The following is a 26,893-nucleotide window of genomic DNA, read 5'->3' as shown; positions in this document are numbered from 1 at the left end:
CTTGGCACTCTTTCCTCCTACCAGACATTTGGCGTTTCTTAACCCGGTGGGGGTATCAGAGACCCCGGGGACACTGTGGCCATCCTTGGGGGTCTGGGCCTGCTGGGCTTCTTTCAGTTCCCTGACAATGAAAAAGGAAAAGTGTACATTTCTCGGTCCTAAATTAGAGATGATATTTACGATCAAAACCAGCATAGATTTTTATTTTTATTTCAGTATTTATAAAAACAAGCATGAATGATACACAGAATAGAAAATTAACTCCTGTGATTATCTTTAGAAAGGGCTAGCACACAAGTGCCTCAACACATTGCAAGTTTGCCTTGCTGAATTCTACTGCTGCTGCTGCTAAGTTGCTTCAGTTGTGTCCAACTCTTCACCCCATGGACTGCAGCCTACCAGGCTCCTCCGTCCAAGGGATTTTCCAGGCAAGAGTACTGGAGTGGTACTTCTCCAGAATTCTACTGATTGGGGCATAAATGATCTTTAAAATTAAAGAGAAATAAGGAGATGACTCTACAGGGGTCAGCAAAGGACGGCCCATGGGTCAAATTTGGCCTGCCACCTGTTTTTGTAAATAAAGTCTTACTGGAATTCAGCCATTCACATTCATTTTTGTATGGTCTCTGATCACTTTCATATCACTCCAGCAGAGTTGAGTCATTGCAGCTAAGACCATATGGCCCACAAAGGATAAAATACTACCTTGGTCTTACAGAAGAGTGTGCCAGCCCCTGGTCTAGACAATTTCAAGAAGGCGTCTGCCTCATTTCCATGATGGGTGCTCACTACTGGGAAGGACTGATGACACACACCTGTGCGTCCACATCCGGCTTCACAGATATACACACCACACCTTGAGGAATACTTATAGTCCTGTGACAGCATATATATTTGTATTTGTTAGCAGAAATAGAGCAAAAAAAAAAATATTAGGAAGTTGCTTACAAGGAAGGATTACTTCACTAAAGTCTTCATTAGAGTTTCCACAACTCATTGCCAAGAAATTATCTGGGAGGACTTTAAAGCTAATCATTCTAAGATGGACTGTGTATCCAAAAGAAATTGGACTTAAGTATATTTAGACAGTGGAAGTGACAAATAGATTGCAGGGATTAGATCTTATAGACAGATTAGATCTGACAGTGCCTGAAGACCTATGGACAGAGGTTTGTGACATTGTGCAGGAGACAGGGATCAAGACCATCCCCAAAAAAAGAAATGCAAAAAAGGCAAAATGGCTGTCTGAGGAAGCCTTATAAATAGCTATGAAAAGAAGAGAAGCTAAAGGCAAAGGAGAAAAGGAAAGATACACCCATTTGAATGCAGAGTTCCAAAGAATAGCAAGGAGAGATAAGAAAGCCTTCCTCAGCAACCCGTGTAAAAAAAATAGAGGAAAACAACAGAATGGGAAAGACGAGAGATCTCTTCAAGAAAATTAGAGATACCAAGGGAACTTTTCATGCAAAGATGAGCTCGATAAAGGACAGAAATGGTATGGACCTAACAGAAGCAGAAAATATTAAGAAAAGGTGGCAAGAATATACAGAAGAACTATACAAAAAAATCTTCATGACCCAGATAATCACGATGGTCTGATAACTCACCTAGAGCCAGACATCCTGGAATGTGAAGTCAATTGGGCCTTAGGAAGCATCAGTACGAACAAAACCAGTGGAGGTGATGGAATTCCAGTTGAGCTTTTTCAAATCCTGAAAGATGATGCTGTGAAAGTGCTGCACTCAATATGCCAGTAAAATTGGAAAACTCAGCAGTGGCCACAGGACTGGAAAAGGTCAGTTTTCATTCCAATCCCAAAGAAATGCAATGCCAAAGAAAGCTCAAACTACCACACAATTGCAATCATATCACATGCTAGTGAAGTAATGCTCAAAATTCTCCAAGCCAGATTCAATAGTACGTGAACTGTGAACTTCCAGATGTTCAAGCTGGATTTAGAAAAGGCAGAGGAACCAGAGATTAAATTGCCAACATCCATGGATTATCAAAAGAGCAAGAGAGTTTCAGAAAAATATCTACTTCTGCTTTATTGAGTATGCCAAAGCCTTTGACTGTGTGGATCACAATAAACTGTGGAAAATTCTGAAAGAGATGGGAATACCAGACCACCTGACCTGCCTCTTGAGAAACCTATATGTAGGTCCGGAAGCAACAGTTAGAACTGGACATGGAACAACAGACTGGTTCCAAATAGGAAAAGGAGTATGTCAAGGCTGTATACCGTCACCCTGCTTATTTAACTTATATGCAGAGTACATCATGCGAAATGCTAGAATGGACAAAACACAAGATAGAATCAAGATTGCCGGGAGAAATATCAATAACCTCAGATATACAGATGACACCACACTTATGGCAGAAAGCAAAGAAGAACTAAAGAGCTTCTTGATGAAAGTGAAAGAGGAGAGTGAAAAAGTTGGCTTAAAGCTCAACATTCAGAAAACTAAGATCGTGGCATCCAGTCCCATCACTTCATGGCAAATAGATGGAGAAACAGTGGAAACAGTGGCAGACTTTATTTTGGGGGGGTTCCAAAAATCAATGCAGATGATGACTGCAGCCATGAAATTAAAAGACACTTTCTCCTTGAAAGAAAAGTTATGACCAACCTAGACAGCATATTTAAAAAACTGACATTACTTTGCCAACAAAGGTCCATCTAGTCAAAGCTATGGTTTTTCCAGTTGTCATGTATGAATGTGAGTTGGACTATAAAGAAAGCTGAGCCCTGAAGAATTGATGCTTTTGAACTGTGGTGTTGGAGAAGACACTTGAGAGTCCCTTGGACTGCAGGAGATCCAACCAGTCCATTCTAAAGGAAATCAGTCCTGAATATTCATTGGAAGGACTGATGCTGAAGCTAAAACTCCAATACTTTGGCCACATGTTGTGAAGAACTGACTCATTGGAAATGCCCCTGATGCTGGGTCTTTTCATCTCCTTTTATATTTTCAACAATTCACTGGATGTAATGATTATTTTTAAATGCCTTCAGGATCCTGCTCAACCATCACTGCCTGACCTTTATAATACCAGGTCCATGCTATCTAATTAATTCCTACTTGTTAAATGAAGGAATAGATTAATAAATGCATGCATGAATACAAGCTTACATGCATAAGAAATAGGATTGCTTCCTTAGGCTTAGAAAAATACCTCTGTCTTAAACATGGGTCAAGACAGAATTTTTTTTTTGCTGTTTTTTTAATTTATTTATTTTTACTTGAAGGATAATTGCTCCACAATATTGCATTGGCTTCTGCCATACATCAACATGAATCAGCCATAGGCTCTGTAACAATCAAGACAGAATATCTGTCTGCCCCATGATTTAATGGACTTCTAATGGGTCTCTTCCCACCTTAGTTATGGTTATCTTACTTTGGGTAGTCATCTACCAGTTACTTGAACACTGTTGTCACTTAGAATCCTAATTTTTCTTTACCAGTATTTCCTTGCATTCATTTGCATTAACTGGAATTGTCTCTCTCGAGCTGTCTACTCACAGAGCATCCAGCCCCTTGTTACACAGGGCCCCTCTTTGTGAGCAGGAGCCTCTGTGTCACAATGTTGGATTCCACTTGAATCCATAGAAAAGATACACCAGACCAGTTGTGTCACTGTGAGTACCGCATAAATAGGTTCTTCCTCAACCCCAGCATCCAAAAATCTACCTTTGCAGTGTGGCTGTCTTGAACTTTTCCAAGTTCAACTGGTGCTGAAGCTCTTCTGTTTTCCCCAGGGAGGGACAGAGGACTCGACTCTTGGCCAGAGCTGCTGCAGACGGTCTCTCTGCTGGATCAGGGTGGATCATGCTCTGATGAGGTGGGACCAAAAGGGAGGAAACAGAAGCTTCATTCTTAGGAAAATCCCCCCACCCAACCAACTCCAACCCAGCTTCTGCTGGTGGGTTTTTTTGAAACTCAATTCTCCTTTGTGCAAAGGGAAGAAATAAATGAAAACTTAGCTCCACCCAGGACAGAAATACCATCCATATGTGATAGCATCCATCATCCATACCTTTGACTTTCTCAAGTATCAGCTTTTAAAGCTAACTGAATGATGAACTAGTCTAATGCCTTAATTTTCAAGAGAGGAAACTGAGGTCCTGAGATAAAGTGGCTTGTCCAAGTTATTGACAGGACCAAGGCTAAAACCTGGGTTACCCAACTGCTAGTTCAGCTCACTCACTTCCACCATGTGTCCAGTTTTCACTTAAGATTAATTAAGGATATCCCACCATGACAGTATTCCTATAGCCTTTATCTTCAGAGGATGCCTATAGCCTACGATGACTGGAATACAGTAGAATATACCGAACTGTAAACAGCAATTAGTTTCAAATAATGAAGAGAACACTGACCCTTCCATTTGAGGAGCAGTGTTCAGAGTCCGCTCCACTACTTAGTATGTAGCCTTGAGCAAGTCACAACATTTTGCTGAAACTCAGTCTTCCTTTACTGGCATTTGGAATAGCAATATTCACCTTCTGGACTGTTGTGAGAATTAAGTGAATTAGCATATACTTATTACCTAGCACAGAACCAACACTGAGCTCCTCAGTAAGTAAAAGTATCAACTAACTCTAAGAATGACTTACACACAGAAATAGATGGACATCTATTTGCCACTACATTAAAAAAATAAAAAGACATTTCCATCTTTTCTTCACAAGAGACAGCACCTCGAGTAGTCGGTGGAATTCCTTGGAGAGCTCCTGAGGAATGTCTGGAAGGTTCCCCTCACGAATATGATGCCACTCGGTGCCATTGGTGGGCAACAGCTCTGCTCCTGCAGCCACCGCGATGGTCAACCCCAAGGCAAATATGTCTGCTTTGGGGAGGTGCTGATAATTCTTCAAAACAGAAGACAGGAAGGCTGGTTACTTTGCCAAGTGAAGAGTGTCTAGTCTAAAACACAACTGGTAAGAGAGTTGCTTGAACGCGCATGACCTTAAACAAACACAGTGGGGAGGTCGTATCTGCTATGGTTGGTAGTCTCTTTCTAGAGAAGACAGAGGACAGGGCATCAGTCCACCTGAGTAATACTGCCCTGGTCCTGGGAACCCAAAGCTGGTACCCTGTGATGACCTAGACGGGTGGGATGGAGAAGGAGGTGGGAGGGCGGCTTAGGAGGGGAAGGATGTATGTGTACCTATGGCTGATTCATGCTGATGTATGGCGGAAACCATCACAATGTTGTACAGTAATTACCCTCCAATTAAAAACTAAATAAAATTTTTTTAAAAATATGCTGCCCTGAAGAGTCAGAGGCAGAATCTCAGCACTCTTTTGTTCTCTCAGGTTCAAAGAGGCTTGAAACTTAGATTGACTGATCATAAAGAGGAAAGACTCCTTTTTTTTCCCCCAGCTATCATCCTGTAGAAAGTTATATCTTTCCTAGGCCAGACTCATAGACATGTTAAAAGATGAGCAATAACTGAAGGCCATTTCAGTGACCAAGACTGGTGGTGCTGTCAAAAGGTTAGTCGCATGATAAAGGTTGGGTTGGACCAATAAAGGCTTCCTTCCTGCTAGGAAATTCATAATGCTAAGAATTCTAAAAAATATTAGAAATAGCAAAGGACCTTTACAAAAAAAAAACAGTAAAAATGGTGATTAATCCATTGATTGAGCCACCCTCTTTGCAAACATTTCAAGGGACTATTAAAAACCCTTTGTTCTCCAAATCTATACCTCTTGCAAAATTTCATTAGCCAAGAAGCGACTGTCCCCCTCTTCCACTTTGGGATTGCTTATTGATGTCACATGACCCAAGTCACCTAAAAAAAGAAAAAAGAAGTAGAGTTCTTTCAAAGCATGTTTTTCTTAAAACTGGAATAAACGGATTAGAGTCATCAGCATACATTTTGTAGGATAAGAGTATACCAATCAAGTTACAACACAGACTCACCAATTTTATACATCACATCAGCAGAGAAAAACCAATCAGCTTCATTTTCAGCCTCTTCCAGGACTACGGGGGAGTCGCTTTGCATCTTATGACAAATGAAGATGTTACCTGAAAAAAAATACAGAACTGTAGTAAGGAATGATTCCTAAACCTTTTCACCTCAGAGATTCTTTTCTGTAAATGACATTTCAATCCTCCTCCTCTTCTGTGTGTGCAGGTAACAAGACTACCAAGGTTTCTTTTCCTCCATGGAATCTCTCACACTACTTCCAAACAGCTCAGTGATTGATAATACCTATTTCAGTGGAACTTAAACCTCAAACCTCTTTGAAGAGGCTGGTGACCTCAAAACAAAGAAATAATCAACAACACAGGATAGTAACAACATTTCCTTGCATTTCACATGCATGAGTGCCTTAACCCACTAGTTGTAAACAGTCAGGATGCAATCTCTTATCTATGCAGTAAATTCAATACTTATTTTCATACTTGGGCTTCACTATCTGGGAGTCTTTTCTTTCTGTCCTCTTGGCGCAATGGGAAAGTAGTTAAAGCTGTTTAACTGGAATGTGGGCAGGGGGAGAGGGACGTGGAGGGATTCTGCCAGCTAACAGCCTCTTTGACAGTCATGCAGGCACAGATTCTGACAACAATGGGGAAGGAATTCAACACGGCCAGAGGAGCAGAGGAGAGCTGGACTGACTGGGCTTGATGTCCAGGTGCACCATGCCGGAGCTGTGGATGTATTTGAGCCCGAGGGAAATCTGTAGAAGGATGTCCTTGAGTCTGGGCTCTGGGAAATGACTGCCAGACTTTGTGTTTTCAGTTACTGCAGCCTGCAAGCTCCCACCTAGGAAAGAACAACAGAATAGCCCCACCAAGTGAGAGAAAAAAGTGTGAATCTTATATGTGAAAGCCTAGTACATATTCAATACATTCCTCATGAATGAACTCAGTCGAACAAGTCTAAACTGCTTCAGTGTCGGTGTGAAACATAATATCAGCTCCCTGTCTATACCACAAACATATTGGAAAGAATAAGGGCTTTCCTCTTTAAAGAGGAAAAGAAAATGCTATATCCTAGGTAACCAATATGTGGCTCTATTGCCTTGAGTATGCCCCCAACTAACATTTAAAAAGCTTTACCTTGTTATCAACAGAAGATCAGCCACGCCTAGTCATATAGCTACTATGGTGTCGATGAATAATTCCAATCTGGTGTCAAGCTAGTGATTATAGGCCATTAGTAACTTTAATGTAATTGATTTCAAGTTTCCTTCCATTAAAATATATATCACGAAATAAGAACATTTAATGATGGATGACCCAAAGAAAATATAAAACCTCCATGTACACCTAAACCCTCTTTGAGCCACTGTTTGTAGCAACTCTATCACTGTCGTCAATAAAAAGATAAGCCCTGAGCTCATCTGACTACCTGACCTCAGACGCCCCTGCCCTAAGGCATTAGAATGCTTCTCAACCTTTTGATTCATTAAGTAGCATTTGTCTGTAGCCTCCTCAGTCAAATTAGGGAATTCTGGGACCCCCATCAGTTATAAGGCCTGTAAATCCCCCCTTCAGGTGTGTATCAGAGCAGTAGGGTCTGAGATGGTAACTGTACTTTTAAGGAAATCTATATTTAAAACTCTCTTACGTAAAATTGAATGTAAAGGTTGAACTGCCACATTCAAATAAATTCAGAAAGGCAAATTCAGCACCTTTCAGAAACAAACAAAAAAAAAAGGGCTAAAGTAGAAGGTTTTTGTTTTTCCCTGGGAATCACCTTAGGAAAGAATTTATGAACTGTAGATGACATTAGAAAGGAAGAATAAATAAAGAGTACATTGGGGTTATTATAAACAAAGCCACCTTGAGGTGAAGTTTCAGATGAGTTTATGAGATGTGATGGAGGAAAAGGGAGGTTGCATCAAGGCCCCTGGGTCTCCACTAGCCTGGCTGTTCTTTTAGGACAGGCCCACAGCTCATTCATCCTTCCTGTCCCATGGTCTGGCATGTAATCAGTATTTTCTGAACTGAATGTCTATCCTGGCAACAGAGGGGAAAGACTGAGTGAAGGCCCCTATGAAATGTATGGAAAGAAATAAGCATCGTAAGTTACTTAGCATTCCTTTAATATGTTCCTTTAGATTATAAGTGGAGGGATTTCTAATCCCCTGAAGTGTGATAGGTATTTAGTAAGGGGAACTAGGTATTTAGTAAGGGGAACTAGACCAGTGATAGCAGCACTTTCAATTACTTAGAATCTCTATAGGTAGTGTTAAAGTTAGCCAAGTGATAAAACAGTAGAAGAGAAGTTACTGAAAAGTATTCATTCGTATTACTGTATTAGAATATCCTTATTTTGCTTGAGCTAAAACTGATTGTCCACACACTTACAGAACAGCATAATGAACTGTTCTTTACTAAACAGTATTAACAAGAAGTATCCATCGACAGGGGGCTTCCCCAGTGACTCAGATGGTAAAGAATCCACCTGCCATGCAGAAGACCCGGGTTCGATCCCTGGATCGGGAAGATCCCCTGGAGAAAGGAATGGCTACCCATCCCAGTATTCTTGCCTGGAGAATTCCATGTACAGAGGAACCTGGCGGGCTACAGTCTGTGGGGTCACAAAGAGTCAGACATGACTGAGTGACTAATTCATTTCACTTCACTTTCATGCATTTACAGACATAGCAATACTGAATGAACTGTAAACTTCATCCCTCCTAATCTCACCCGGGTGCACTGAAGCCTTAGCTCCTTAACCCAAGGTAGCCCCTGGCGTTGGCTCGGTGCCTTAGGAGGTGCCCTAGGAGGAATACAGCCAGCTCCCAGGCAGTTCTTTTCAAACCATCTTTGTGAGATGAGTTGATGACTTCCTTCCTTTAGATAAATGTACTCGCCCCACTTGGTAGGAGAAAAGATACTTCAGAAAAACATATACTTGTTTTCCTGTCTGCTCATAAGACCTAACAGATGCCAAAACAAAGAAATAGCAAATACCTTCTGACAATGAAATGCAAAAAGCAGGCCAACAGTTCAACAGCACGTCTTATTTATGTATTTGTATTCTCACTATGCTACTTTGCTGCCAATGACACAAGCCTACTTTTCTGCTGGTAAAATTGTCCCTTATCTGGTGGGAAAATATAACCTGTATTCATGGTGTTCCAACTTCTGGATGTCACATCACTTGAGCAAATGTGAGAACCAGTATTCTAGGGGATCGTGCTCTGTAAAACTTCTACGCCAGAAGACGTCACAAGAATACTCTGCGATTAGGGAGAGATTGGGCTTCCCAGGTGGTACTAGTGGTAAAGAACCTGCCTGCCAAAGCAGGAGATGTAGGACACACGGGTTTGATCCCTGAATCGGGAAGATCCCCTGGAGGAGGGCATGGCAACCTACTCCAGTATTGTTGCCTGGAAAATCCCATGGACAGAGGAGCCTGCGGAACTACAGCCTATAGGGTCACAATGAGTCGGAGATGACTGAAGCGACTGAGCACGCACACACACACAGGGAGAGAGTAATTATCCAGCGCTGAGCCGGTTAGAATCCTGGTTGTTGCAGAATCAGCCGGCTACTGGAGACCTCAGATTTCTGAGGCTGGCCCAGAGGTGACCTTGTAGGGGACCTTGGCTAGGGTGGCAGAGAGGGTGGAAACTTGTGATTGGTTCAGGGTTTATGAGGGACAAGAGGCAAATCAGATGACTGTTAGTCTCTCACAGTTAAAATCTATGTTATCTACATCACCTAATTTATAATTGAAGTTAAAACCGTAACCATGCATGTTCCACCCTGACTGCTATGAGAGGCTGGGTAGAGGGGCTTGGGTCGATATGGGTAGGTAAGGGTGGGTATGGGGAAACAGGACATAGGATGGAGAGGTGAGACAGAGCGGGAGAGAGAGAATGTGGGAGCAGAAGGAAAGAAGCACCGGCTACCTGACACATACTTAGGATTTCTTATCCTTTACTTAGACCCACTCCAGTATTCTTGCCTGGAGAATCCCCTGGACAGAGGAGCCTGGCAGGCTACAATCCATGGGGTCACAAGAGTCCGACACCACTTAGCGACTAAACCACCACCACCACCGGGAAAAGTCTCAACATGGATTATCCAAAACGACAAACAAGATTTGCAAGTGTGCGAAGTCACTTCAGTCGTGTCCAACTCTGTGCGACCCTATGTGCTGCAGCCTGCCAGGCTTCTCTGTCCATGGGATTCTCCAGGCAAGAGTACTGGAGTGGGTTGCTGAGCCCTCCTTCAGAGGGCCTTCCCGACCTAGGGATCAAACTTGTGTCTCTTACGTCTACCTTCATTGGCCTGTGGGGTACTTTACCACTAGTACCACCCAGGAAGTCCCACAAAAGAGCATGCTTTATTTTCCATTATCAGTTCACATTTGAAAGGTTCAATGTATGTGAATTACATTTGCTAAATCTCAGTTACGTTTGAGTTGGCAAGTATCTATGGGGTCACACAGAGTCGGACACGACTGAAGTGACTTAGCAACAGCAGCAGCAGCAGAGTGAAGTTAGCTGAAGCACCACAATGAACAAACACTGATTTCCCATAGTATCTTACATCTATCTAGTCCACACTCACTAGCTGGCTTTCAACGCCCACTACAGGCTTCCCACACTTCACCTTGCTGGTCTGACTTCCTCCTACGGGGTCAGCTCAGTCCTGTTTAGTCTCCTTTCTATCTACTAGGCCAGACGCAAGCCCAGTCCATGCTTCTAGCCTGCATGCTGGTCTTCCCTCTGCTTCCATAAACTCAAGGAATCCTCCTGCAAGGTCTCGTTCAAGTCTTAGCTCCTTCATGACATTTTCTCAGGCTATGCTAATAACAAGTATTACCAAGTTCTTACTATGTATTTGGACTTAATGATGTGCTAGCATTTGACATACACTGTTGATAATTTCGCAAATGACTCAGTTAGGTAAATACTACTGTCTCATTACTCAATGAGATTAAATGATGTCTCAGTGATCCTGAGAGAACTGAACTGAAGTGAAAGTCACTCAGTCGTGTCTGACACTTTGCGACCCCATGGGCTGCATAGTCCATGGAATTCTCCAGGCCAGAATACTGGAGTGGGTAGCCTTTCCCTTCTCCAGGGGATCTTCCCAACCCAGGGATCAAACCCAGGTCTCCTGCATTGCAGGCAAATTCTTTACAAGCTGAGCCACAAGGGAAACCCAAAAATACTGGGGTGGGTAGCCTATCCTTTCTCCAGGAGATCTTCCCCACCCAGGAATCAAACTGGGGTCTCCTGCATGGCAGGCAGCTATGTGACAGAGCTGGGCTTTGAACTCCAGTCTGCCGACTTTAAAGCCCAGGCCCATCCCACCACACCCTGCTACCTTTGCCCACATTCACCATCTCTGGCCACTTTGTGTGCTCATTATAAGACAGCAAATGGAATAAAGCTTCTGGAAGTAAGGACTTACCTCACTCTACAGGATTTTGCACCCAAAAGCTTAATAGAGTGTCAAGCCCGAAGAAGATATTCAAATGTTGAAAAAAATGAGATGATTTTGTAATAGATTGCTTCATCTTATTCTTTTTGAAAATTTGAAACTTTTACATTGCCCCAGTTAAAATTTTACATTGCCCACAGGTTAAAATTTGTTAATTTTGCTTTATTGACTGATTTTTAAATTTGATATTATCTTTGTAAATAGGTAAATGTTACGGAAATAAAATCAATCTTCTCTATAGAGAGAGGGAAGAAAAAAAGAATAGGGACTCTCAGGTTATGATAAGAAGAAATTAAGAGATGATTTAAAAAAAAAAGGTCTCAACTACTCAATTACAAGTATAAGGAAAGGGTCCATTTCGTTTTAACCCAAAGAAACTATTATAAAAAGGGATTTGGGGTGAGCTTATTAAAGAAAAAAACTCATGAAGTTCACAAGTAAGGCTATGGGGAAATCAGGCTATAAGGAAATAACAAGGAAGACGCCAATTTATTATCTCGTAGAATATGTGTACCATTTTCTATGCTTCTAGCATCTCATAATGTTATTTACTTACCTACTGGTGAAAGTAATCTTATATACAGTGTTGAAGCTTTATCACTGATCACTGTCCTCAAAAGCCAAGCTATCTGGTAATAACTAAACTTACCCAAAGTCAGACTGCACCATTAAAAAAGAAAAAAACTCAGGGCAGGTGTATATGTTGGGGGGATGCCATTATCCAGTATTACTGGGGCTAAAATATGGATTGCAAAATGTGGATGCATCGTAAAACGATGATGATCTTCTATCCAATTGGTAGTACTTTCCTACTATATCCCTAGATGTTTTGATGAAAATGTATTTCCAAGAATAACAATACATAACTGCTGTTATGTAACCCCTTAATTATAGATAAGAACTATTAAATCATGGATTAGAAATATGTTAATCCAAAGGACCACACTTTGTGATTTAGGTAGCCCAGAAAGAAGTTTTACTGGTTACTGTGTATACATAGTCCTGAAGGACCTAGGAGGATGTATCTGAAGTCACTAGATTTCAGTCCCAGCACCCCACCCCATGCCCCTACTCTTGTGAGAACACTTAAAGCTCCAAAGTAAGAAGCAGCAAGAAACATGAACAATCCCCAAACACAGGAATCCACTTTCAAATTAATCAGAAGTTGGCTATGTAAGTTTACCACTCCCTCCTCCAAAATAGTAGACTATGGCTTACCTCTTCTAGAGCACCTAGTAAATGGTAAAAAGATGATTTACCATTCAAACCACTAGCATAAAAGTTTTCTAAGTATTAATTAAAGTGTGAAGGACGTGATAGGTCCTATGTACCAACTACACATCAGCTTTGAAAGCAACACCTTATAGCATAAGCCTGAAATTCCTTTCCAGCTCAACTCATTTCCTCCAGCTCTCTGCTTCCAAGCAAAACAGTAGTACAGATTTTAGATATGATTCTGCTATACCTGCTATTAAGTAAAAGAAGAAAGCAAAGATTTTTTTTTTTCCCAAAGACTTAAAAGCTAATCCTCCCTCTCCATAGATATGAGCCCACATACTTACCATTGCAGTATTCATTTTGAATGATCATGTAGTCATCTTCTGCCCACGCAGAGTAGTAACGCACCACATGGGGGTGTTGTCCCAGCACCGCATGGGCATAAACTTCATGCATAGCCAGAGTCCTAAGAGGTGGGAAAGCATTGAGGAAACTGAAAATAACACACATACAAATTCTTTAAAGATGAGATATGAGGCATTATTCACATTTGTTGAATGCTCACTGCTTGCTTACTTACTATCTTATCACATTTAATGTTTGTAACTCCTCTCTATGATATAGTAACAAGGATGAAGCCTTTAAGGGGTTAAGTGATTGGCCCAAAGTTGAGCTGGTGATAGCAGATCTAAGACCAGAACCTTGGTTGTCCTGGGCCCAAGTCCACGGTTTTTTTCATTGAACAGGATATATGTAGAGAGGCATCTTAGGTGTCCGTTACCCCAGGAGCAGACTTGTTTTGATTCTAATTTTCACAATCTAAAAACCCTGATGGGCTTAACAAGAAATGTGCTTGATTGTGGATATTGCGATGGGCCCTCTACCATCCCTGTGAAAGCTAGACAGTTGCTGTGTGTGTGCTTAGTCGCTCAGTCGTGTCCGACTCTTTGCGACCCCTTGGACTATAGTCTGCCAGGCTCCTGTGTCCTTGGAATTTTCCAGGCAAGATTACTGGAGTGGGTTGCCATTTCCTACTCCAGGGCATCTGCCAGACCCAGGGATCGAACCCAGGTCTCCTGTTTCTCCTGAATTGCAGGCAGATTCTTTACCCACTGAGCCGACAGGGAAGCCTTAATTATAGTCAATACTAAACTCTGCTGGTATGATGTAGCCACAGGGACAGTGCTGAAGACAGATATCCATCATGGAATAGGAAATCCAACACACAAAAAAAGAAGCAAAATGCAGTGCTTGATCGATTTCAGTATATAAACAAAGAATTCCAAAGACTAATTTAAGATTCGGCATTTTAGTATTATATCTCCCAGAGTTCACAAAAAGCAATGGCTGAATCTGAACATATTTGTTTTCCTTGTGAAAAGGAAGAACTTTTGAACAATTAGTTCTAGGAATGAAATTTAAATTTTTGTTAGTTTTTCCTGGCTTGGAGTTTTTCAAACTTGACTGTTGAATTTATTATTAATACAAAGTAGAGATAACCAGTAAGTTAACAATAACTTGGTAGTATTTCTGATGAACTAAACAGATACCAGAAGATCCTTTCCTAAATCCATTCATTAGAGAAAAAAAAAAAAAAAGTAGTAAGACCAGTAGTAAAAGCCATGAGAAATACAAAACAAACAAACAACACAATTCCAATTGCTCATGGTATATTTCAGGAAATAACTTATCTCTGATCTTAAAAATTCAGAAAGGTTACAAATGTGAGACAACTTTCAGTGGTAAGGTTGAATTTTTAACAGTAGCAAATGACATCAGTGCTCTTATTGAAAATGTTTTGATAAATCCAAGTGTGTATTTCTAGTACATTTTAAAGGTACTCACTCATCTGATAATCCTCCCAAAGGTTTCGTGGAGCGTTTTATTGCATAAACACATCCATCCAGCCTCTTAATGCACTTGTAGACTGTACCAAAGTCCCCGACCCCAATTTTTTCTACCTCCAAGAATTCTTTTTCATAGCGGGAAGCCATGTTGGTTTCTCGTAAGACACATCTCTGAAATATTTTAGCAAAAAGTGAAATAGTTTAGAATAAAATTAAGGCATATTATATCCCTCAATTTCCCTAAGTTTCCAAAAATACTTTTGAGGCAAATCCATTGGATTCTGTCTGTGTCAATATTCATGGTGGCAAGAAGCACCCCTTTCCCACCGCCCTGCCACAGCTGCTGACTACCTTCTCTGTGCTCTTTATAGCCTTCCATACAACGCTGTACCGACATTTCCCTTGGCTAACTTATTAAATCTTACTCTGTATTATTTCCTCTGCCTGGGTCTTCTTCCCTCTATTTGTCCCTGGAAGGAACACTGCCCCCGTAGCCAGAGCTACTGTCCTCAGCAGAAAGGAGTGACGGGCTTTTGGAGGAGGATGTCAAACAGAACACCTCGCTTTGCCTCTTGCTTACTTGTCTCACACTCTGGCTGCTAATGTTTCATCTTAAGTGCAATAAACATACTTTTTAGTTTGCTTCCCCCAAAGCCTTAGTCTAGAGAACAAAATTGTCAAATTGATTTATTTCAGACTGTGTGCTCAGCTGCAGCAACCGCTCCCCCTACTGGCCAACCGTGACATCACTCATTGCTAAGTAAGGAACTCGAGCAAGTCACTGAACTCCTGTATCAGTTTTCTCATTTGTCAGATGAGGATCAGAGCAACTATGTCTCATGGTCCTTTCAAATATTATATGAGAATCACATATATCACGAATATATATAAATTCTCAGTAAACAGTAGCTGATGATGGAAATATCCATAGATTTATAAGAATCTCAGTCCAAACTGATTCATCCCTGTGAAATCACCTTTTCCCAATATCTCCATTAGCAAGAACTTTTTCCTTCTAACTTTAAATGTTTAAAAAATCTTGACTCTTACCAGGTCTTCATTTTCAACATCCAAGCCCAGTCAGTCTTCATCAACAAGATCGATAATTTCCCTTGCCCTTACCAGTCTCAAGCTCAATTTCCTCCATCTCTGGACTTGCTCCAGCTGCCAGCCCTTTCTCTGTCTCCTCTATCAGTAAGATTATTTTTGTGAAATGATGCCATAGAATGAGACATACCTAATTGTTTCCCATGAGGAATCCTCACCTCTGATCAGAGGCCTGAAGGCTCTGGTAGTGCTTACCTGCTCCCTTATATCCTCATCTCAGACACCAAGTACCAGCTTACTATCCATATTGCCCCTTCCCCATTGTCCTCCCTGCCCTGTACGGACAGGAACATTATAATATCATGAAAACATGCCTATGTCCAACATGTCACCTTGATGGCAATTTAATATTCCACTGACTTTATGGTCTAATTTACATAACCATTCTTCCATTATTGGATATTTGGTACTGCCCCTATTTTCTTTTCTTTTTCTGCTCTTATAGTTAAGGCTGAAACAAACATCTCTGGTGGTAATATTTACGGCATTATTTTCTTAGTTTAGATTATCAAATGAGTGATACTAGATCAAAGATTGTGAACATTATAAAATCAATAAATATTGACACATTTAAGAGCTAAAACTTTTACATATAAACCTCTGGCTTTACGCTATTTTTCTGGTTTTTTTTTTTTCCTTTTTGGACCTTAGATATCTTGATGTTCCCTTTACTTCTATATCCCAGGAATACAGAACTTTCCCCCAGATCAAAGACAGAAACAGTAGCTTTGAATTTAAGAATAGTCCAAGGTAATGATTCAGCAGTATAGATGTTAGACACTGTCTGATAAAGTAACAACTAGCTAAGAATATAGACCCTGGTTACAGTCCAGATAAATTCACCTGCAAGACATATTTACTACAAGTGTCAAGGTTTGGGGAGGGAGGGAGGGAGGGAGGGAGAAAGAAGAGGTATTAGAATGAAATGGCTGTGTTACAACATCTGGACCAAAGAGCAGTGCTCACCTTAGCAGGCAGCCCTTGTTCTCCCTTGCCTTCTCCTGGACTGGATTCCTCACTTGGGGGGAAAAAAATGATTATCAGTGTATGATTAACACTTATGGACCCTGGTACTGTGCTGGGTTTGGGTACAGTACAAGTAAGTAAGACAATTATTCTCCCTCTTCAGTCTATATTTAGAAGCAGGAATAAACAGAAGTTTTTAATACAAGAACCTAGGACAGTATTAAAAACAAGATATGAAGAATACTCTAGACAGTACTATGTACTCTATTTTGAAAGTAAAAGCCTTTCTGCAAAAAAGAGGATATATAAGCTAAGATTCCAAAAATGAGGAGGAACCAGCTAAGAGAAAAGAAAAAGGGTTTCAGACAAACAGAACAAGGTATGCTGAGATGGAGTCAAGAGAGCTTACAGAACATGTGAGGAACTCTAAGGCTGTTCAGCCCCGCAGTATAACATGTCCCCTGCCATGCTTGCCTCCCCAGAGCCTGGCCTATCTTAGGTTCACAAGCTGACTGTAGGCATAGCAAAATGCACTCTAATCCTAGCTAAGATGTTTTCAATTACTTTTCAATAAGCTGAAGTCTCTAATGGATATTCTCTTTTGGCACGAGCAGATGCATTCTGGAATCTTTAAACAAAATTTCAGTTTCTAGATCAGTTAGGTTTCTTTTCTGGACAAGGACAGGGTCAAAATGGCAAATGGAGGAGATTATACTCACACAAAGAAATTGATGCAGGCAAACTTGTGACTTAAATTTAATACTACATTCTAATCTTTATAAAATAACACCACCACAATGAAAAAGAAGGGAAAATACCCTCTCAGAATCACTAAGTGATTTTATGAAAGCGTCATCACTTTCAGGGTCAGGAATTCAAATCAGCAGTCTTTTCCTGCTAGCTTCAGTGAGAGATGAGTCCATTCACTCTGCAGGTTTACAAAGAATCCTGAAGAGCTAAAAACCAGTGGAATACTCAGTAACAAGAATAGATCCAGTGTACTTGTGCTCGAGTCCTATTTACTTAAGATCCAAGAAACAGTATTGAGAGAAGCCTATTCTGGCTACAAGGCTGATTAATATAGGGTCACTGATTCCAAAAGAACACAACACGTTAAATGCTCTGTAGACTTTAAGATTGTTAGCTCTACCTTTATTTTGCCAAGTACATCTGAGCACAAAAGACTGGCCTGTTTTAGAGGTGCTTCCATTCTATAAAAAAAAAAAAGCAGCACTGAAGATAAAGAAATGTCCTTGTGGGACTTCCCTGATGGTCTTGTGGTTATGATTCCTCATTTCCTTGAAGGGGGCACAGATTCCCCCATCCCTGGAAAGGGAACTAAGATCCCATATGCTGCCAAAAAATAAATAAATAAAAATGAAAGCAAGTACCCCTTCACTCCCTCACATATGGATGCTGCTGCTGCTGCTAAGTCGCTTCAGTCGTGGCCGACTCTGTGCGACCCCATGGACGGCAGCCCACCAGGATCCCCCGTCCCTGGGATTCTCCAAGCAAGAACACTGGAGTGGGTTGCTATTTCCTTCTCCAATATGGATAGGGTCACTTAAAAAAAAAAAAAAAAAAGCCCCTGAGTAATCTGCAAACTCCTTATGTAGTCAATTTCTGCCACCGAGTGACCTTTCTAGAATAGTGTAGTCAGCTTTCCATCTATTAGCACCTCCAAAAGCAACGCTCTTTTTCTCTTCAGCCAATCTTCCATCACCTGCAGAGGAGTTCAAATTCTGGCTCTACAGCTCTCATTGCCAGTCATACCACTGAATTCAAAACAGCAATGTACTCTCTGAAATGAGAATGACACCTTCCCCAACTGGAAGCTTCATAGTAACCAGAGGGGAGCCCTTGAGAGCAATTCCACCGCCTGTTACACTTCCTAATATTAAAGTTAGATCTTCACTTACTCTGCTCTGTTCTTTCAAGAGAAGGCATTTTACTGTGCACTTCTGGCAACCCACTCCAGTACTCTTGCTTGGAAAATTCCACGGACAGAGGAGCCTGGTAGGCTACAGTCCATGGGGTTGCAAAGAGTCGGACACGACTGAGCAACTTCACTTTCTTTCTTTTCTTTCGTTATGGAAAGGTGTTAGGATCTCTGTGATGAAGAAGGTTATAGCCAACACTGACATTTAGGAAGGAGGGTATATATAAACATAATGTTTATCATTCAAACAGACATTGTTTATTGCTAGTCTTTAACACTCTCCTTTCCTTTTGACAATAGTTAAGACCAGTTCTCAAGAGTCATAGCAACAGGACACTTACAGATCGCCACGGGTTTTCCTCTTGCCATTGGATTTAAGGAATTGTTTTCTATAGGACTCCGGAGTGAAGGGATTAATGTTGACCAGAGCCAATGAGGTCATCTCATCAATGAAGGGGCCGGGTGTGAGCTTCAGATGCTTAGAGCTTCGGGGGAGAGGCTTCCCTGTTGAAGAAATCATTGACTGGCTCACCTGGCCCTGAATGAGGATGACAAAAGGCACATCAGAATGGAGTTAATTTAAAAAAAAAAAAAAAAGATTCTGTATCAGTTAGGTAGTTAACACTGAAAGGGATCTTAGAAGGTACCTGGTGCAGTGCAAACTAGTTGCATGGTGACTAGTCCTCTTGTGAAACATACAGATCCCCAGACTACCTCTAGACATTTTGATTCATGGGATCCAAACAGCAATCTGTACTTTCATTTTAATGTTTTTTTTTTAATTGTGGTAAAAGTCACAGAATATAAAACATACTATTTTAACCATACTTAACTGTTACGTTCAGTATGTTCAGTGGCAGTAAGTACATTCACACTGGTGTACAACTCTCACGCAATCTGTACTTGTGTCAAGTTCCACCTGCTTCCCCTGGGCGATTCTGGTTAGCCAGCTATGAGACCACCAGTTCTAGTCCTACCTCCAGCTTTTTAAAGGTGACACTGAAGCTTAGACAAACAAAAATGACTCTAAAAGACCCGGCATTTTGGCTCCCAGAGTGTATACTTTAATTTCCCCTCAGTTATTCATACCAATATTTGTTGCCTACTAAGTAGCAGATCGGAGAAGGCAATGGCACCCCACTCTAGTACTCTTGCCTGGAAAATCCCATGGATGGAGGAGCCTAGTGGGCCGCAGTCCATGGGGTCGCTAAGAGTCAGACACGACTGAGCGACTTCACTTTCACGTTTCACTTTCATGCATTGGAGAAGGCAATGGCAACCCACTCCAGTGTTCTTGCCTGGAGAATCCCAGGGAAGGGGGAGCCTGGTGGGCTGCCGTCTATGGGGTCGAACAGAGTCGGACACGACTGAATCGACTTAGCAGCAGCAGCAGCAGCAAGTAGCAGGTGGGCTTCCCTGGTGGCTCAAACAGTAAAGGATTTGCCTGTAATTCTGGAGACCTGGGTTCTTGCTGGGCTAAGTGCTGAAGGGTGAATTCCAGCTCTTAAAAAACATGAAGTCCACTAGTCAGCAGCTCACAATCACTTTGTAAGGGAAAGATTTCATAGACTAAGCATGGAAGAAGTTTCCAATTCCACTTAAAATGTAGCACCAGTTGAGAGAAGCTCCATGAAATGGGGTAGAGAGATTGAAAAGGAATAGTCTAAGCCCTTAAGATGCAAGGCTCTGCAAGGGCTGTAACTAGCATACTAATCCATAGGAAAACATGCAGGACTTACCACTCCAAGTGGGGTACAGTGAAACAGCACCAGCCTAAAACCTAACCAGAATTAAATCAAACCACAGAGGTAAGAAATCAAACAATTCTGATGAGACAGCAGGATGCTATTATGACCTAAGCACCAGGAGCCAGAGGAATGGCTGTGGTATAGATTCAAGAGGACAGTAGTAGACCCTGGGGCCAAGATATTACCTCACAGTATAATTACTCTGGGTTTCCCTGGTGGCTCAGATGGTAAAGAATCTGCCTGCCATGCAGGAGACCCAGGTTCAATCTTTGGGTGTGGCTACTCATTTCAGTATTCTTACCTGGAGAATTCCGTGGATAGAAGAGGCTGGCGGACTAGGGATCATGAGGTCACCAAGGGTAGGACACAATTGAGTGACTAACTATAGCCATTGTATTGTGAGGCTCTTTCAGAAAGAATTCTTACCATTTTGATTGTCTCTGCCCATGATTTTTGAGTGTAGAAGCTGAAGCTAGGTTACAACATGACTCACTACATAAAAAGGTAAAGATGTGAGTCTACAAGGAATGTATCCTGAACTTATTAACAAATACTCATCAAATGATTGATAGAAGCAGAAATGAAGGAAGCAACAGAGTACACATAGTAACCTACCATTGTTTTAAAAGAAGGAAAAATGGACTCAGTGAAGAGTTTTGATAAGGGCTTACATAGGTCTTAGGCTTCCCTGGTGGCTCAGAGGTTAAAGCATCTGCCCGCAGTGCAGGAGACCTGGGTTCAATCCCTGGGTCGGGAAGATCCCCTGGAGAAGGAAATGGCAACCCACTCCAGTATTCTTGCCTGGAGAATCCCATGGACAGAGTAGACTACACAGTCCACGGGGTCACAAAGGGTCGGACATGACTGAGCGACTTAACTACATAGGTCTTAGAGTTCAGAGGGTCAACAACCTTGGGGCTATCATTGTTCAAAGCCATCAACAACGATCAATTTTCCCATAAGTTTACTGTAAGGGTTGAGTATTGGTTCAAAAGAAATAAAAACTATACAATATGGTATTTCTCAATGGTCAATGTGATTCAGAAAGCGAATTTAGAATTATAGTAAATCATTTTTCTGAAGCAATTTTGTGTGTGTGTGATGCTGATTATCACAGAAAATAAAATTACACCTGTCACGTACGAAGCAGTAGGGCACCCGCTCCTGGAACAGTGCACATAAAATTCCAGTTGCTGCAATTCGAAGACAACAAAAAGGGCCTAGAAACCTTTCAGCTAAAAGTAAGAGAAAGTGTTCGTATCAAGGCAGACAGTACCGGAATTCCTAGTCAAGAAATATGAAGGCTGATTTTGTGAACACCACTTAAAATATAGGGAAAGATATTAATACAGATTTTGTTGCCAGAGTGACAGAATTATGAGTAATCCTTTTGAAATCCAAAAGAACACAGTTTGCAAGAAGATTTATGATGAAAATGAGCTCTGCTTGGAAATAAAACAGACTGAAAACATGGAAAGAGGACCAGGTGGAAAGCAAAAGTGTGTCCCAGAGAGTATAGCTAGTTCTGTGTAAGTAGCAGCTCTTATAGTAGTGATTAAGAGAAAGGAAATTTGGGGAATAGCTCCTTGACTTCCGAAGATGGTGAGAGAAGGTGGCAACCTCCCATAAGACACAACATCACAGGGACTGGGAAAGACTTTTAAGGCCCAGTACCAACCAGTCCATCCTAAAGGAGATCAGTCCTGGGTGTTCATTGGAAGGACTGATGCTGAAGCTGAAACTACAGTACTTTGGCCACCTGATGCGAAGAGCTGACTCACTGGAAAAGACCCTGATGCTGGGAGGGACTGGGGGCAGGAGGAGAAGGGGATGACAAAGGATGAGATGGTTGGATGGCATCACCGACTCGATGGACATGAGTTTGAGTGAACTCCAGGAGTTGGTGATAGACAGGGAGGCCTGGCGTGCTGTGATTCATGGGATTGCATAGAGTCAGACATGACTGAGCAACTGAACTGAACTGAACCAACTGTTAGCTTCCTGATGCTCGAATCCCTGCTACAGTATTCCTACACTAGTCGTCAACTAGTGTTCCACACATTTAGCCACAGGGAACTTGCTACCCCCTAAGGAAACTCTTCTATATCTAGATAATTTTGCTAGGAAGGCCTTATGGTGACCTGGTCATTTCACATGATTTCTGGTCCTATCCCTGCAGCAAGGCTGAGTTAAGCCAATCCTCCTTTGCTCTGCATCCCTGTCTTTAGTATACGTGTGTTGTGTGTTCAGTCACGTGCAACTCTTTGCGACCCCATGGACTGTAGCCCACAAGGCTCCTCTGTCCATGATATTTTCCAGGCAAGAATACTGGAGTGGGTTACCATTCCCTTCTCCAGGGGATCTTCCTGACTGAGGGATCAAACCCACATCTGCTATATCTCCTGCACTGGCAGGTCGATTCTTTACCACTGAGCCACCTGGGAAGCCCATCTTTAGTATAACATCACCAATTACCATCACCCTGGCCTCTCTCCTCTGATCTTGATCCCAGCTATATTTTTCATAAAGTGTGTACTTTTTCGGTTGCTTTCCAGTTTCCCTCCCAGGCTCTGTTTTCTTTCTGTCCCTTAAATCTTGGTATTTCTAGAGTTCCTAACTTGTACCACTTCTCTTCTTACTCTGGCAGACAGGTTACATAAACTTAAACACACCCATGGCTTCAACAGCTTCCGAAATGCCGGTGAAATCCAAGTATAGCTCTCCAACTGGGGTTGTTTTCCTGCAGTGCAGAGCCATGTATCCAACAACTTACACCATATCTCTTTCTCCAAACCTATACATCCTCTAATGTCACCTACCTTGATTCAAAGTACCACCTACTCAATCAGACAAGCAGGAAGCCTCACAGCGCCTGAGACCACTCCTTTCCCAACAACCCCTCCATCAAGTCAGTTACCGATTCCTAAACATCTCTCAGCTTACCACAATCCACCACTGTCCTAGTTCAGGCCTTTTTGAGAAAAGGCCCTTCTCTTTTCTCAACAGATCTATTGTGAACACTGCCCTGCCTCGTTGGTCTCTCCCACTCCATTTCATCCTTCACATGAAAGTCATGATTTCTCAAAAATGCCTCTGACCAAAACCACTTAATGGCTCTCTCAACACTTTCAGGATAAAATCTTGGTCTAGCTCCTACCTACCTACCTACTCTTGCCCCTCTACCTGCCCCCTTGCACACCCAGACCCCTGCTGCTCTGAATAACATGTAGTCTTCCAGGTGTGGCATGATATTTTCCCTCCAGGACTCAGTAGATATTTTTCCCTTGGCCTTGAGTGCTCAATCCTTCTCTTCCTAGCAAACTCCAACTCATTCTGTAAGATTGCTCTCAAACATTGCTTTCTTTGGAAAGGTTTCCTGGCTGTCTTGAGACTTCATGCCTCATTAATTTTCACCACACTACCACTCCTCTGGCATACCTGCTCTTAACTTATTATTGCTTACTTTTATATGTCTTTTTCAATCTGTCTCCCAGAATGATGGAAATAAAAACAAAAATAAACAAAGGGGACCTAATTAAACTCAAAAGCCTTTGCACAGCAAAGGAAACCATAAACAAAATCAAAAGACAGCCCTCAGATAGGGAAAAAACATTTGCAAATGATGCAATCGACAAGAGATTTAGCCTCCAAAATTGACAAACAGCTTGTGAGGCTTAATATCACTGAAACAAACAATCCAATCAAAAACTGGGCAGAAGCCCTGAATAGACATTTGTCAAAAAAAAAAAAAGACAGACAGATGGCCAAGAGGTACATGAAAAGATGTTCAACATCACTAATCATTAGAGAAATGCAAGTCAAAACTACAGTGAGCTATTGCCTCACACCATTTTGCAGGCACTTGCTGAGGCAGTGTGTGGCTTATCAGCAGAAGGTCTGCTAGCATATCAAGGTGTTAAAAGTCTTCAGCGAATGAATGAAAATACACATACCACGCCGTCTCCTTGCCTGGGCACTCTTGCTCAGAACCATATGCTCTGTATCCACTCTCCCCCTAAATGCCAAGCGTTAAAGCCATACCAACTTTCATTGACCTTCTTATACTTGCTTTACTTTCATTTCTTTCCTGACCAGCCACTGAGAAACAATCCACCCGGAGAACTCTGACCACTCCTGAATCACCTACCACATGGTATCTGCAGACACATCTCCCCTCCTGGAGACTGCCATATGCTCCCAGCCCACAGTGGGTTCTCAAAAAATAAATGGATGATTGATTGGTTATAGGGACCGTTGAAAACCCCACAGATGGATGCATGAAGGTATGAAAGTAATTTGTCTACCACTCAGACAAGAAGCCTGGTATTTCCTGGTAGATGTGACAACCACCCTCAGCAGGTACAAAGGAGACCTCTGACAGTGACTGTGCTGCCATTGGAAGCAGAGATGTTATTGCCATGATCTTAAGTGCCTCAAGCTGAGCCAGCAGGAAGCAGAGCTAATTCCAGGCCTAAGGCTCTTGTGCCATGGCACCAGTCTATCAGAGGTACCCCTGTCCAATCCTAGCTTTAATAGAATGCATGATGTAATAGGAGACCAAGCACAGCAAAAGAGAAAGGAAAATGCTTTCTCGGGACTTTTGCTTGTTGCCATCCTCAAGTTATAAAGTAGTATCAACATTACCTCTTTGTTCACCTATAAGAGCCTGTTCATCACTAGACCAAGAAAGGGTGAGGACTTCTTTCTGAAAAGAGCATCAGCAAAGATATATATAGATATATATATGTTCAAACAGCGAAGTAAACATATTAGGCAATAATAGTAAATAATCACAGAAAAATACAGCTAGTTGGCATAATATAAAGAACAATAGACTAAGCTCCAAAGATTGCATATCCAGTCCTTTCGCTCCCATTGGCTGAATAACAGGCCAGTTTTTCTCCTAAGACCTTGGTTTTCTCATAGGTAGAGTACAGGTTGAGCTTCCCTGGTGGCTCAGTGGTAAAGAATCTGCCAGCCAATGCAGGAGACATGGGTTTGATCCCTAGGTCGGGAAGATTCCCTGGAAAAGGAAATGCAACCCACTCCAGTATTTTTACCTGGGAAATCCCATGGACAGAGGAGCCTCGTAGGGGGTCACAAAAAGTTGGACATGACTTTGCGACTAAACAACAACAGAGTACAGGTTGGCCTATAGACCTCTATTTTTTCCAGATCCAGTATTCTTTCACTAGGAAAGTTTTCCCCATCCAAGATTTATCTGGGGCCTACAGCAATGGTTTTCAGTAGACATCTGGCAAGATACTTAATTCTGTTTTATGGTAGCTTTCGACTCTTCTTCATTTTCACCAGCAAATACATAATTGAAGACATATACAGAGCATGAAGCACATCCGTCACACGCCTAGGACTGCACCCTCATTCTCTATCAGCTGAACTGAAGGACCACAGGCCTAGGTGGCCTGGCTCCCTCTCCCCCCATAGTGGACTTACTTTGGGAGTGAAGGGGCTCTCGCAGTGTGACGGCCTGCTCTTGTCTGGTGGGGCTGGTGGTGTTTCAGGGCGTGCGAGGGAGTGTGACACTGGAGTCCTGAGACCCTGATCTGGACTCGCTTGGTCTCTTTCGTAAAGTGCGCTGAGGTCATATTCGTTACCAAGGGGCGTCCTGGGAGGTGTGAGCTTCACCTCTGAATCCTGACCTCTAGGCCTCTCTGGGGTTTGAGTCTGGGCCTCCTCGCTCTCCTGTGCTTCCTCCTGCCCCTTGTTCTCATGCTCCTCTTCACAACAGGAAAAGTTTAACTTCTGCTTCAGTTCTTTGTTCTCATTGTGGTCACCCATCTCAGCCAAAGAGCTTTACCACCTGGGCAAGAAGGCCTAGCAGAAGGAAACAGAGCTACTGAAACAAGGAGGAGAGAGAATGTAAGCTGACACGTTCCCCAGTTCCAGCCCTGCTTTTCTTCGGCCAACTAACAGCTACACGGAGACATGCCGTTGGTTTTCTCACTTAAGTACAGTGCACCTGTAAGATCTCAGCTTCTCCCTATTTCCATTCTGATTAAAGAAGGCTGCAGTAACTTTTTGAGCAATTAAATCCAATTTATGTATAGAACTCCCGCAGTCTCCCTGAACCCACGTGCTACCAACTACTAGGGAGCCACTTGGATTCTTTACTTTAGCATGGCTTTAAACATACACATTGGTATCTGTAATTTTACTTAACAATAAAATATTACAATTAATTTTTAAAAACACACATTTGCTAATTAGGAACAAGCTTATTATTGGAAAGACATCAACTCTTTTCTACCTCCCATTTAGAAATACAGCCCTCTTCTCTCCCCCCACTCACCACCCGCCCAGTGGGTAAAAGCAGTTCCTTAGAATTCAGTATCACCTGGATAGCATAATAATCGTCAAACGGCAGCTAACGTATCTTGGCTGGAGTTCATCTCTCTAACAGACACATACCTGAGATCTCTACCAGACACAACTGTCCTAATTCAGGCATCTCCACACTCTCCTCTCACCCCTGGGTATGAGCAGTTAAAGCTTTTAGAGAACTGGACACATTTTTATACCCCAAAGAAAAAAGAAAGGTAGAAAGATCAGCAACCCAGAAACAGATAAATGTATTACTAGAAAATGGTGACTACTTGGGCCCCAAATGCCTTATTTTG

At 42.0% G+C, this 26,893-nt stretch overlaps 1 protein-coding gene across 1 annotated transcript in view; it reads right to left on the bottom strand.

Annotated features, from left to right (window-relative positions):
- Nucleotides 1-26,054, bottom strand: part of WEE2 (WEE1 homolog 2 (S. pombe)) — a 32,174-nt gene extending 6,120 nt beyond the window's left edge. Inside the window, exons 1-11 of the mRNA XM_010855027.1 lie at nt 25,710-26,054; nt 18,849-19,045; nt 16,569-16,620; nt 14,494-14,666; nt 12,993-13,114; nt 6,638-6,784; nt 5,935-6,042; nt 5,718-5,803; nt 4,706-4,876; nt 3,696-3,838; nt 7-121 (exon numbers count right to left, since the gene is read on the bottom strand). Of these exons, the coding sequence (XP_010853329.1) occupies nt 7-121; nt 3,696-3,838; nt 4,706-4,876; nt 5,718-5,803; nt 5,935-6,042; nt 6,638-6,784; nt 12,993-13,114; nt 14,494-14,666; nt 16,569-16,620; nt 18,849-19,045; nt 25,710-26,054 (1,659 nt within the window). The remainder of the gene's footprint in view (nt 1-6; nt 122-3,695; nt 3,839-4,705; nt 4,877-5,717; nt 5,804-5,934; nt 6,043-6,637; nt 6,785-12,992; nt 13,115-14,493; nt 14,667-16,568; nt 16,621-18,848; nt 19,046-25,709) is intronic.
- Between the last annotated feature and the right edge of the window lie 839 nt (nt 26,055-26,893).

This window comes from Bison bison, unplaced genomic scaffold (assembly GCF_000754665.1).
Source record: "Bison bison bison isolate TAMUID 2011002044 unplaced genomic scaffold, Bison_UMD1.0 scf7180017864352, whole genome shotgun sequence".
NCBI classification, from domain to species: Eukaryota; Metazoa; Chordata; class Mammalia; order Artiodactyla; family Bovidae; genus Bison; species Bison bison.
Note: the sequence above shows the minus strand (reverse complement) of the source record. Positions and strands in the feature narration are given on the sequence as shown.